We start from the raw sequence: 13,069 nt of genomic DNA on the forward strand, positions 1-13,069 counted from the left end.
TAAGACATCTTTCCTTTTGGCATGGATGTTGGCACAACCAATGATGCAACACTTTCTGGGCATAACTAAGCTACAGGAATGCCACAAATTTACCTTCAGAGATTTACTGAACAATGCTTTGTTTTACCCTTTGCACTTGTTGCTATGGCACGCTATAGATTGTGCAAGGTAAGTCTGACAGGGTTGGCGAGGTTAGATCTTACCTGTGTGAAGCGTCTGTGTTGTGATTTGGTGCTATATACAGTAGTGTTCAGAATAATAGTAGTGCTATGTGACTAAAAAGATTAATCCAGATTTTGAGTATATTTCTTATTGTTACATGGGAAACAAGGTACCAGTAGATTCAATAGATTCTCACAAATCCAACAAGATGAAGCATTCATGATATGCACACTCTTAAGGCTATGAAATTGGGCTATTAGTAAAATAAAGTGGAAAAGGGCGTGTTCACAATAATAGTAGCGTGGCATTCAGTCAGTGAGTTCGTCAGTTTTGTGGAACAAACAGGTGTGAATCAGGTGTCCCCTATGTAAGAATGAAGCCAGCACCTGTTGAACATGCTTTTCTCTTTGAAAGCCTGAGGAAAATGGGAAGTTCAAGACATTGTTCAGAAGAACAGCGTAGTTTGATTAAAAAGTTGATTGGAGAGGGGAAAACTTATACACAGGTGCAAAAAATTATAGGCTGTTCATCTACAATGATCTCCAATGCTTTAAAATGGACAAAAAAAAAAAAAAGAGACGCGTGAAAGAAAATGGAAAACAACCATCAAAATGGATAGGAGAATAACCAGAATGGCAAAGGCTCACCCACTGATCAGCTCCAGGATGATCAAAGACAAGTCTGGAGTTACCTGTAAGTGCTGTGACAGTTAGAAGATGCCTGTGTGAAGCTAATTTATTTGCAAGAATCCCCTGCAAAGTCCCTCTGTTAAATAAAAGACATGTGCAGAAGAGGTTACAATTTGCCAAAGAACACATCAACTGGCCTAAAGAGAAATGGAGGAATATTTTGTGGACTGATGAGAGTAAAATTGTTCTTTTTGGGTCCAAGGGCCGCAGAAAATTTGTGAGATGACCCCCAAACTCTGAATTCAAGCCACAGTTCACAGTGAAGACAGTGAAGCATGGTGGTGCAAGAATCATGATATGGGCATGTTTCTCCTACTATGGTGTTGGGCCTATATATCGCATATCAGGTATCATGGATGAGTTTGGATATGTCAAAATACTTGAAGACGTCATGTTGCCTTATGCTGAAGAGCACATGCCCTTGAAAAGGGTGTTTCAACAAGACAATGACCCCAAGCACACTAGTAAATGAGCAAAGTCTTGGTTCCAAACCAACAAAATTAATGCCTCGAAGATGTGAAGAAATCATGAAAAACTGTGGTTATACAACTAAATACTAGTTTAGTGATTCACAGGATTGCTAAAAAAGCAGTTTGAACATAATAGTTTTGAGTTTGTAGCGTCAACAGCAGATGCTACTATAACTGTGAACACCCCCTTTTCTACTTTTTTTTTTACTAAATGGCCCAATTTCATAGCCTTAAGAGTGTGCATATCATGAATGCTTGGTCTTGTTGGATTTGTGAGAATTTACTGAATCTACTGGTACCTTCTGGTATCTACTGGTTTCCCATGTAAGAATAAGAAATATACTCAAAACCTGGATTAATCTTTTTAGTCACATAGCACTACTATTATTTTGAACACTACTGTAAATAAACTGAATTGAACTGACAAAAAAACAGAGTCTAAAAAATAAGTGTGAACCTATACATGGTAGAAAAATATCTTATTACTGGACATCCTACATGGTTAAGGTTAGGAATATGAAATTTACTCCCAACGAGAATCAATTAACAGTAAAAGCTGTTTTAATTGCAGAATATATTGACAGTAGAGTGTAGCAATAAAAACACTGCCATATTGATTCTATTTTACATGACTTACACAGCTGCTGATCAGCTTATGAAACCAAACAGCAATACAGTACTTGTACAGTAACTATGAGAAACACAAAATACAGACTAGCTCACAGATCACTTCACTCGTACATTTTCACTGACAGATGGCAGTTTGAACTGAGAAATGCACAATCTTATAATGATAAGAGTGGTAGCAATGAGACGCTGTGTTCTATCCCTACAATGGCTGTTTGTGATCATAAGAGACAAACCGGGAGATGCAAACTAGTCACAAAGGGAGCAGAGATGCACAGCGACAAGGCAAAAAACATAAAATAATAACATACTCAAACATATGTGTTAATTTGTACTTAAGCAATACATACAGTACATAAAATGATTTGAAATTGTCCACCATTATGCTTCATTCACCGCTTTACATCAATTTGTGCCTTTGTTTGTGTTTGACATGAGACATGAGTGCTGTTGCATTTCACTACAAAGCTTCAGTTTGTTAATAAGGGCACCACCTCTTCCGCTCTGCTGCTTTCACCTCTTCAGCTATCGTAGAATCCTGGGAGCTGATCTATCATCAGTCACCGTTTTACGAAGCTTTACTCCCCGGCGTATAGACACCAGCATATCCACATCCTCTTGGTGTGCAGAGGACGGCTCCTGGTGCACAGGATCTCCAGGCATTGGGGTGGGGAAGGGGAACTGACCCTCACCGAGTGCATGAGCATTGGCTGCCAGCTCTCCTATCTTCTCTACCAGGCTGTGGCGGTTGGCAGCAAGAAGCGGGTCCTCCACAGTGTTATGGGTGGCAATGCCAGTGGTCTGCTGAAAGTTGTGAACAGTTTTGTCTGTGACTCCTGCAGCGCCCCAGGTGGTGTCAGGGAGGCTCAGCCTCTTAGGAGATGACCTCATGCAGTCACCACCTGGTAGGTCATCACCATACTGGAACCCCTCGCTGCCTCTGTGCTGTAGAACTGGACTGGTGTACCCTGGAGAGTCGGGCACTGTGGGGGTTTTAACTGGCACAATGGGGGGCCGGATGGGAATGGGGCCAGAAGTGGATGGTGTGCGTCTCACACTAGCTTTAGAAGATGGTGTCCGACGGATGGTGGCTGTCCCTGAGGCGATAACTCCTGAACTGGCTCCTGCTGCACCATTTGGAGTTCCCTGAATAGTCTTACTGGCAGGCAAACCTGCTGTGCTTGCAGGCCTCTTGGTCTGGATCATTCGCCGGTAAGTCTGGGCAATGTTACTGTGGCGTGGAATGGTTGAGGACTTATCAAAATCAACTTGCCCTTCACTATCAGCATCACCATTGAGGGAGTAGCATTCATAATCAGAACCTGAAAATGAGGATACAACATCATGAGTATTTTTTCCCAATTTATTATGGCCTGCACCAAATAAGAGTATAGAAATACTAGTATCGAAAATAATTTTACAGCTTTTGAGGCTGATTAGTAACATAGGAAGTGATTATACAGGAGATGTTGTTGAATAAATTCCCAGTTATGCACATTTTCATCGCAATGTAGTGGCATTGATATTGTATTACTATTTAAATGCATCCATAGGATAAATTGGATGATCAAAATGGAGGTCCTGCAAAGTATGAATGACATAATGTTTGTGAGTGTATATACAATTTTTTTTGTTTTATATATATATATATATATATATATATATATATATATATACACACACACACTCACACATCTGTAAATAATGGGATCACAGACTTTTACTGTCATATACATCTGCAACAGTAGGTAGCAACAAATACCAGTGAAATGACTAAGTAACCCATCTGTCAAACTAGCATGTGCTGCATAATGGAGAAACATAGTGATAGCTGAAAACAGTGCCACTCCAAAATCATGTAAATTAACTAGCAGCTGAAGATAAGTTTTATTCATACTTTGAGCTCATGGCAAAAAAAAAAGTAGCAGAGTAATCAAACAACTCTCAAGCAGCCAATAACTAATGCATGAAACAGCATAATGTTAGAAGATGGGGAGCCCAAAAGGACCTTCTTAAAAATGCTAACATTCAGAAAAGCTGGTCCTTAATGTGACAGCATTTCAGTACATGGCTGAAAGTACAGCAGTATCCAAGGACCCTCTGAAGAGTCCTAGTACCAAAGACATCCAGTCATGGTTAGCAGCCATAAAGTAAGACTGGAAGTCTACAAGGACTTCTTAGGCGTCTTCTAGTCTCAAAGGTAGAGAACCCAGAGACATGAATGTCACTGCCGAGATAAATGAATGTCTCACTCTCTACAATTTCACCACTTTCACTGGATACAGATACTACACGTCTGATGGCAAAGAGCAGGAATTCATTGAAAGCTTGGACCTTAGTCTTGATCCAGGACAGTCACAACCCCAGATGCTCCAATTCCTCACTCAGTTTCTAAAGTGCTGCAATCAGGGCATCCGCTAAGTCTGTGCACGTTTGTGTAAATTCCAAATGTGTGACTTTCAGAAATCGAAACAGTGCTGCTGTGTTTCTACATAACATAATATTCAAGTGTGTTGATGAAAGTTTTATTTAACTTTTACTTCAGTCTGTCCATTTCCCTTTGGTGGGTGGGAACACCTAGTTTTGGTTTGGTCACTCCAGCGTACCGAGGGAGTGACTGTTTTGCTGTGGCGGACATCTGGTTTCTCTGTCACTTGGACAGTTGCATGTGTGACCAATTCCTAATCCGGTTCACATTTTTTCCTCTTTCCCATTTATCCTGTTCCCTGCCCCTACTTGTTTTTAGATGCTATATAAATGCCATCCAGTCTGGCCCTTATCCCCTATCTGCTGCCATCTTTTCACCATGTGAATTCATGCATTAGTTTTATGGTGCGTTTATTTAGTACCACCTCCTCTGCACTGTGAGTCAGTGCCTGCTGAGAGATTCTGTCTGCCTCGTCATTTCCACCAGTTTCAACATCTGACGGTACCCAAATGAACTGCACTGTCATTCCTACATGTGCCAGCTCCGTGTACGTGTGAAGTGCCTCATATTATAAAAATGGAAAACTTGATGAGTTACGTCTGTCAAGACTTTGTGAAACAGAAGCTGAATCAGAGCAAATGGTGACTTTGTTTGTTCCTTTCCTGTCCACCAACTATAACATTAAACACCACGGACACAGTTTCTGCTGTGCAAACTAGGATGTGACCTGCTGATTCCTACAAAATGCTGATCTACACACCTTAAACTCGTATCTTTGACCGATCTGTGCATATGTGCAACACACACATACCACCCATACACTCATAAATATCAATGCACTTGTCTATCCTCATAATCTCGCAGGGTCAAATCAGCCTGTGGTCCATCCATCATCTATACTGGTTTTCGTGGAACCAAAATTGGTGGACTAAACTTTCTCAAAGTTAAACACAGTTCCTCTGCCAGCTTTTTACTGCAATGTTTCTTTTGTGGGTGAGAGCTATGTCCTGTCACATTTATCCAGTATATTGCAGCTAACTGCTGCCTACTTTTGTCCAGTGGCATTTCTCTTGCCTCCACCTGAACAGCTGCAGTCGATGATATCCTAATTGCTCCACTACACAAAAAGTCACTGCTTGCACTGTAAAGCACCGCATGAATTAGAGTGCTACCTGACTAGCTCCCAGTTCTGCTCAAAACCAAATTTCTCATGATGTTTATTTGAGGTGCACCAATAACCAAACCATGTATACAAGCATATAACTGTACACCAAACTATGGGCCATGAACCACTAAAAAAATCCATGAGGTCTGCAACAACTCAAGTCTGGGAGCATGTGTTGGTGCTGTGCTTCACCACATCCAAGACACCATGGAACCCCCTTGGTTCCTTGGATGGCAACCACGCAGGCAGACAACCGGTCCATCCCCACATCTCTAAAATAACCATTTATCTTCCACAGCCAGGGGAAGCGTGGTTGTCCCCTTGGCCTTCTCCAGCCGCTGGGGTCCTCAACACTCAGGCACCTGCGTGCTGGATCATGCATATAGAAACTCGCCACCTGGCCATAATGTCAAAGCTTATGCCCCTTCACGGTGACAGGACAAAATCCCAGTGAAAAGAATCCCAATTCCTTATTACAAAAGTGGACAAAATCCCAGTCTCATGAATAAGGGTTAGGGTTAGTGTTAGGGTACTACATTAATGGAGTCGACACCTCTAAACAACTATGGTGTCATCTCAACACAGTGCTCAGGTTTTGGAACCTGATAATCTGATTACTACTTTGAAAAACCTGAAAACGCTTAACAAGTGAGATGGGACTTTGGAATGAGACTGGGATTTTGTCCATTGGGATTTTGTCATGGAACCGCCCCTTCACAATGCAAGTGATACTCTTCATTTTAGTCTCCCTAATTAACTATTCGTTTGACACAAAGTCATTCCAGTGGTACCGCAGGATCCACAAAACAGACATAGTACCAAAGACATCCAGACATTGCCTTAGGTCACTAGTTAATGTCTAAGTCTCAGACAGGAAGCAGCAGGACCCTAAATACTTGGATGTTTTTTTTTCCTGCAAGTATTGGCATCATCAATCATCTCTGTCCAGTGAGCTCAAAACTCATTACCCTCTTTCCAGGTGTATCTTGATTTCAAAGGCAGAGGACCCAGAGATACGACTGTCACTGTTGAGATAAATGAATGTCCCTACAACTTCATCACTTTCACCATATACACATCTACTGATGGCCAAGTCCAGGAATTCATGAAAAGCCTGGATCTTGGTGTTGAACCCTGAGAATCACCAACCCAGACACTCCAATTCCTCACTCACCTTATCAAGTGCTGAAATTAGGGCATCCATCTGCAACACTGGCTATGAGTTATCCTGTCATGCTCAAATGTTTGTTTTTAATTTGATTATGCAAAATATAATATGAAAACATCAGGAAAATGTACATTTTGTATAAACTGTAGCAATTTGTTGAACATTTCAAGTGACATTATTCCATGTTTTTGATTTTATGTGTCTCTATTTCTATACCTATATCAGGAAACCTTTAATGCACCATGATTTGAACCATACCGTGACCTTGAAACCATTATTTGTACAGAACCTTGAGGGAGGTGTACTGTCACACACCTCACGATTATGATTTTCTTGCATTTTTGTTCCACTTACCCTGTATGAACGGCCCATGTCAACTGTGAGTCAAAGAACCCCCACACAGCCCTACAACTCTAAATTCATCTACCATTTCTACTTTTCCCCATACAACAGTCAAAATCAGTCTTCTCTAACCTTTTCCTAGAACAAAAAATTACATCAATTTTCTCTATTGAGAACCTTACGTCCTATTTCCCCATCAACTGCTCTCTTGTTTTAAATTTCTCTTAAGAACAATTTGTAGGTCCATCTTCCTTTTTTTATAATGCTATATTACTGGTAAACATTGATGTTCCTGCACAAGTAAGTACTTCTGCAAATATGTCATTAATCGTTGATTAAAACACTAATGGACTCATCACACTCCCTTGTGGAGTTCCTTTAGCTACCTCATATCTATCCAACATGCCCCCACTCCCACCCAGCAATTACATGCCTGCAGACATCCCCACTGTGCTTATTTTGATAAGCAGCCCATCCTTCCATGTCATGCCATAGGTCTCACTGTCCAGAAAACTGCCTCACTGTCCAGCTTTCATAAGAGCTTGCTTTTAAACTTCACTTTCTAGACTAACCACATTGTGTCTTTTCTAAAACCACTTTGATACTCTGATAATAGTGCTGTCTTTTTGCATTTACTGTACCATTTTTCCTATGAACTGTACAGTCGGTGCTATGAGACTATAATCGGCTGGACTTTTGCCTTTTCCTACTTTTCAAGCTGGTGCCACTGGCTTTCTTTCAGCTTGTTGACATTTCTCCTTCTTTCCAGACTCTTGTAAAGTTTTAAAAGTATGTAGCCCTTCAAGACATTTATCATTCAGTAACTCTCAATAGGTGATGTACTCCACGTTGTTAAGAGCACAGCTTTCATCTCAGATTTCAGACCAGGTAAAGTTTACATTTTTGTCTCTGCTTTTATTTTTAATCGAACTTTTTGATGTTGTCAATTCATGTTCTCTTTCTTTGCGCCTCTGATTATCATAGCTGTGAATTTTTACAAACATTTTCGATAACAAACTCTGCTTTTCTTCTGTCCATTATGCCAGCTTTATCTATCCATGAAGCCAGAGGACACACACCAATTAGCTAAACTGCAGGATTGTCTTACAGACATAAAGACATGGATGACCTCTAATTTCCTGCTTTTAAACTCAGATAAAACTGAAGTTATTGTACTTGGCCCCACAAATCTTAGAAACATGGTGTCTAACCAGATCCTTACTCTGGATGGCATTACCCTGACCTCTAGTAATACTGTGAGAAATCTTGGAGTCATTTTTGATCAGGATATGTCATTCAAAGCGCATATTAAACAAATATATGTAGGACTGCTTTTTTGCATTTACGCAATATCTCTAAAATTAGAAAGGTCTTGTCTCAGAGTGATGCTGAAAAACTAATTCATGCATTTATTTCCTCTAGGCTGGACTATTGTAATTCATTATTATCAGGTTGTCCTAAAAGTTCCCTGAAAAGCCTTCAGTTAATTCAAAATGCTGCAGCTAGAGTACTAACGGGGACTAGAAGGAGAGAGCATATCTCACCCATATTGGCCTCTCTTCACTGGCTTCCTGTTAATTCTAGAATAGAATTTAAAATAAAATAAATAAAAGCCGATACGACATCTGCAACAAATCCATAAATATTTAGGGTCTAGCAATTAACCAATATGAAGTATAAATCTATTTTAATGTAATAGATCGAGTTACATCAATAGACAGACCCTGAATTGATGTCATTTGTATCATGAATCGATGGATGACTCTATTTTAATGTTGAATTGAGCTGTTTCGCTGCTATGTTCACATATTAAAACTCTCATAAAAGTTCAAAGGTCGGTGCCACATTCTCACAAAGCTGGTCACAGGAATGTTAACAAAATCAACATGTCGTACAGTATTGGCCTCTCTTCATTGGCTTCCTGTTAATTCTAGAATAGAATTTAAAATTCTTCTTCTTACTTATAAGGTTTTGAATAATCAGGTCCCATCTTATCTTAGGGACCTCATAGTACCATATCACCCCAATAGAGCGCTTCGCTCTCAGACTGCAGGCTTACTTGTAGTTCCTAGGGTTTGTAAGAGTAGAATGGGAGGCAGAGCCTTCAGCTTTCAGGCTCCTCTCCTGTGGAACCAGCTCGCAATTCAAATCAGGGAGACAGACACCCTCTCTACTTTTAAGATTAGGCTTAAAACTTTCCTTTTTGCTAAAGCTTATAGTTAGGGCTGGATCAGGTGACCCTGAACCATCCCTTAGTTATGCTGCTATAGACGTAGACTGCTGGGGGGTTCCCATGATGCACTGAGTGTTTCTTTCTCTTTTTGCTCTGTATGCACCACTCTGCATTTAATCATTATTGATTGATCTCTGCTCCCCTCCACAGCATGTCTTTTTCCTGGTTCTCTCCCTCAGCCCCAACCAGTCCCAGCAGAAGACTGCCCCTCCCTGAGCCTGGTTCTGCTGCAGGTTTCTTCCTGTTAAAAGGGAGTTTTTCCTTCCCACTGTCGCCAAGTGCTTGCTCACAGGGGGTCGTTTTGACCGTTGGGGTTTTTTTCGTAATTATTGTATGGCTTTGCCTTACAATATAAAGCGCCTTGGGGCAACTGTTTGTTGTGATTTGGCGCTATATAAATAAAATTGATTTGATTTGATTTGTCCATCAGCCACAAATAGTGGAAATACTTTTTGTTTTTGTCTTTCCCAGACATTTTGCTTGGCCATCGACCTGCTGATAGTTTAAAAGACACTCCAATGCTGCCATTTAGCACATCTTACAATTCTCCTCACTTCTGCCTGAGCTATTTTACCATCTATTATGTTCACAAAATTATGAGTGGTTTTCAAGGTTGTAAATTTTCTTTTTTGTTTTTTTTTTTTTTTTTTTTGCATGTGTTGCCTTTTGACAATCATCTGGTCACCAAAGAACTAATTGACACTTTCCTTTGGCTTTGCACCAGAACTGTTTCTTAACTTTAATAAGTGGACTGTATTTATATAGCGCTTTTGCTTTTACACCTGCATCAGACGCTCAAAGCGCATTACAGAAATAATGCCTCACATTCACCTCAATGTCACGGTGCTGCCATGCAAGGTGCCTACTACACACCGGGAGCAACTAGGGGATTAAGGACCTTGCCCAAGGGCCCTTAGTGATTTTCTGGTCAAGCTGGAATTTGAACCAAGGATCCTCTGGCCTCAAGCCCAACGCTTAACCACTAGACCATCACCTCCCCAATAACATCTCAGTCACGTGATTTAAGTCTCCATCCGCACAAAGAGTACCTACCCCTTGTCTCACAATTTCAAATGTCCATCTCTCTACTCTCCCACCTCTTTCTTCATCTGTGTTCATGCCTAGCTTACACGTAACACTACACTGCCTCTGTGGGGTAAGAACTGGACAACCAATACTTAGAGCATGGTTGGATTCCAGGTGTGTGCTTCAGGCTACCTGAGTCCTTGAGCAAGACACTTCATCTGCATTGCCTCAGTCCACCCAGCTGTAAATGTCCATCCAGCTGTAAATGGCTGCCAGTCTTGACCAGGGGAGTAACTAGTGATAGACTGGCGTCCAGTTGAGGTGGGGAAAAGGGCCCTCAGGATGTGTCCAGGACTTACTATGTTGATCCCTTCCATTTGTGCCACACCTCTCTCAACACTGATTCCTCATCTATTACAATATCTACCAGTACCCTGCTGTCAAACATACCCATCCTTTCTATCTATTAATCACCATCGTTCACCTCTCCATTCCTTTCTGTTAAGCCACTAAACCAAAGAACTCTGTGACTTTAAAGTCTCCACATTTTACTCATCTAATTCTGTTATGCTCAACATAGTTCCTAGCAGATATTTTCATTCTTCATCCAGAAAAGCTTCATCATTTCTGACAGTGATGACCAAAAAACATGTTCAAGGAACTAAACACGTCCATTTGACTTGAATGAATCCACTTGGATACCATGACCGAGAATCTCAACAGACATCTCAACATAATCTGCGTGTCCAGTCTTCTACAAGGGTAGAAATAGTTGACAACAATGATTCTGTGTATGTATTTCCAAATAATTCTAATCAGTATACCAAAATTCAATACTTCCAACATTTGGAGAGTATTCCCGCACAGAATGGAACATTCTAAAAACCTTTTACTCTGCCTCAAACCACCAGCAATGGCTCCACACGAAAATCAAAACCAATTTTCATGTTCCAGTGGCCAAAAAAAAAACAAAAATCCTCCCTGTGCAGTGCCTCTTTGAGGAAAATGTCCTCTTGCTTATGCATTTCATAGCACCTTCATATCATGCACTCTTTATAACACAAAAATACTAAAAAGAAATTGCAGAAAATGTTGATTGATTGATTGATGCCTCGTCACAAAAAGACAATAGATACTCATAACATGCTGTACATTTTATCCTGTATTGTCCTCTAAGCCAATCAGTGGGTCGGTGTTACCTTGTGATGGTATGGTGTCCTCGGAGCAGGATGGAGTGTTGGTCTGGGTGCTGTAGCCGCTGGAGTAGTGTAGGGAGTCTCTGCTGCTCTTTTGCTGCTCCATGCTCAGGCCTCTGGTTAGAACCATTGCCAGAGTACTGGCTGCTGGAGAGACAGGCTCACCGTGCTGATGCATGCACACAGAAAGAGACACACACACACAAAGGACACAGTTACACACATGCAGTTCACCACAAACATACCATTATTCATGTATTATTTATACACTGGTGTTCTATTTTTTTATTTACTGAGTACTCTCTACCTTGGCTGCAATGGCTCCTGGGCTACTTCTTGCCCGCTGTGGATCATCTGCTTGCATCCCAGAATACACCTGTGGATTGGGTGAAGCTTCCACTTCTCTCAACTTATCCACAGATTCTCTCGTACGCTGCAGAGTGCTGGAGAGTGAGGGCTCAGAAGAACCTGATTTGGCCCAATCCTGAGGCAACAGGTGCAAAAATCAGATCTTCGTGCAGATTTTCAAGCAGCTCATGAACTGTTTTAGTGTGAATGTGGATACGAGCGGCAGGCAGTGTCAGTACTGTTAAGACCGATCAACCCGCCTCAGTATAGCACATCTTTGTGGGTAAAGACGGGGATACTGAGCTGGAAAGGCTGCAGTGAAACAGTAACAGTGGGGTTCATTTACGCTGTGCGTGGAGGCAATAAAACACAAAGAAGCAATGAAGCAACACAGTCTTAACACTGCAAAAACTGATATCTAAAAAAATTTTATAAAGTCTTGTTTAACGAAAATTTGAATTATGTTTGGCTAAATAGAAAAATAATCTTGTCAAGCATTTTTTTTTTACATGAGAAAAAAAAATGTCTTATTTTGGGAAACTGTATCTCACTTTTTCTTAAGTTTTTTCCAGCTAATATCAAGCTGTATGTAACCAGTAACAAGAAAAGCCAATGGATTTCAAATCATCCAAGCAAAGGAACAACATTGTTTTCCTTATTTTAATACAGAGGCCGATCTTAAAATAAGAATTCTGTCTGATTTTAAGGCACATTTTGATTATTCAGTGCCTAGACATTTTGCTAGTTTTGAGAATTCTAACCAAGTAAATTTTTCTTACCACATTGGCAGATTTTTTTGCTTAATACAATAGAGTTTGGCTAGATTTTGGATTATTTAGCTTATTTTGAGTGGAACAGTTTTTGCAGTGAAAAGAGCAACAAACAAACAGGAAACTTGCAAATGAAAACAAACCTTCCAGACAGGAACCTTTGATGTGGGTGAGAGGGTGTTGGATCCCGGGGAGTGGTTAAATGTGGGGGGCGCAGGAAGTATGACAGAGAGAGGCCTGGTGGTGCCAGAGTGAGAGAAAGCAGGGCGGAAGGTACCGAAGGATGAGCATGAGCCAAACTGCAGAACGGACAGACAAGTCAGAGTGCTCAACATCCACAAACACTCAGACGGCAGCTGCTGAGAACAGCCAGCAGGTCTCTGTAAGCTGCAGATAAAACAAAATGCGTGTGCGCATGTACGTGTGGCTAAAACAAGTGGAGAGG

General features: G+C 40.9%; 1 protein-coding gene across 3 annotated transcripts in view; it reads right to left on the minus strand.

Annotated features, from left to right (window-relative positions):
• Window positions 1-2,385: 2,385 nt before the first annotated feature.
• The window catches only part of mtss1la (MTSS I-BAR domain containing 2a), a 73,807-nt gene continuing 63,123 nt past the window's right edge, over window positions 2,386-13,069 (minus strand). The window contains exons 13-16 of one of the 3 annotated variants that reach the window (XM_034176993.1): window positions 12,768-12,923; window positions 11,814-11,990; window positions 11,510-11,675; window positions 2,386-3,270 (exon numbers count right to left, since the gene is read on the minus strand). In XM_034176993.1, coding sequence (XP_034032884.1) covers window positions 2,474-3,270; window positions 11,510-11,675; window positions 11,814-11,990; window positions 12,768-12,923 — 1,296 coding nt within the window. In that variant the 3' untranslated portion in view covers window positions 2,386-2,473. The remainder of the gene's footprint in view (window positions 3,271-11,509; window positions 11,676-11,813; window positions 11,991-12,767; window positions 12,924-13,069) is intronic. The other 2 variants (XM_034176994.1, XM_034176995.1) reach the window with 2 other exon arrangements.

The sequence above is a fragment of the Thalassophryne amazonica genome, chromosome 8, assembly GCF_902500255.1.
Source record: "Thalassophryne amazonica chromosome 8, fThaAma1.1, whole genome shotgun sequence".
NCBI lineage: Eukaryota > Metazoa > Chordata > Actinopteri > Batrachoidiformes > Batrachoididae > Thalassophryne > Thalassophryne amazonica.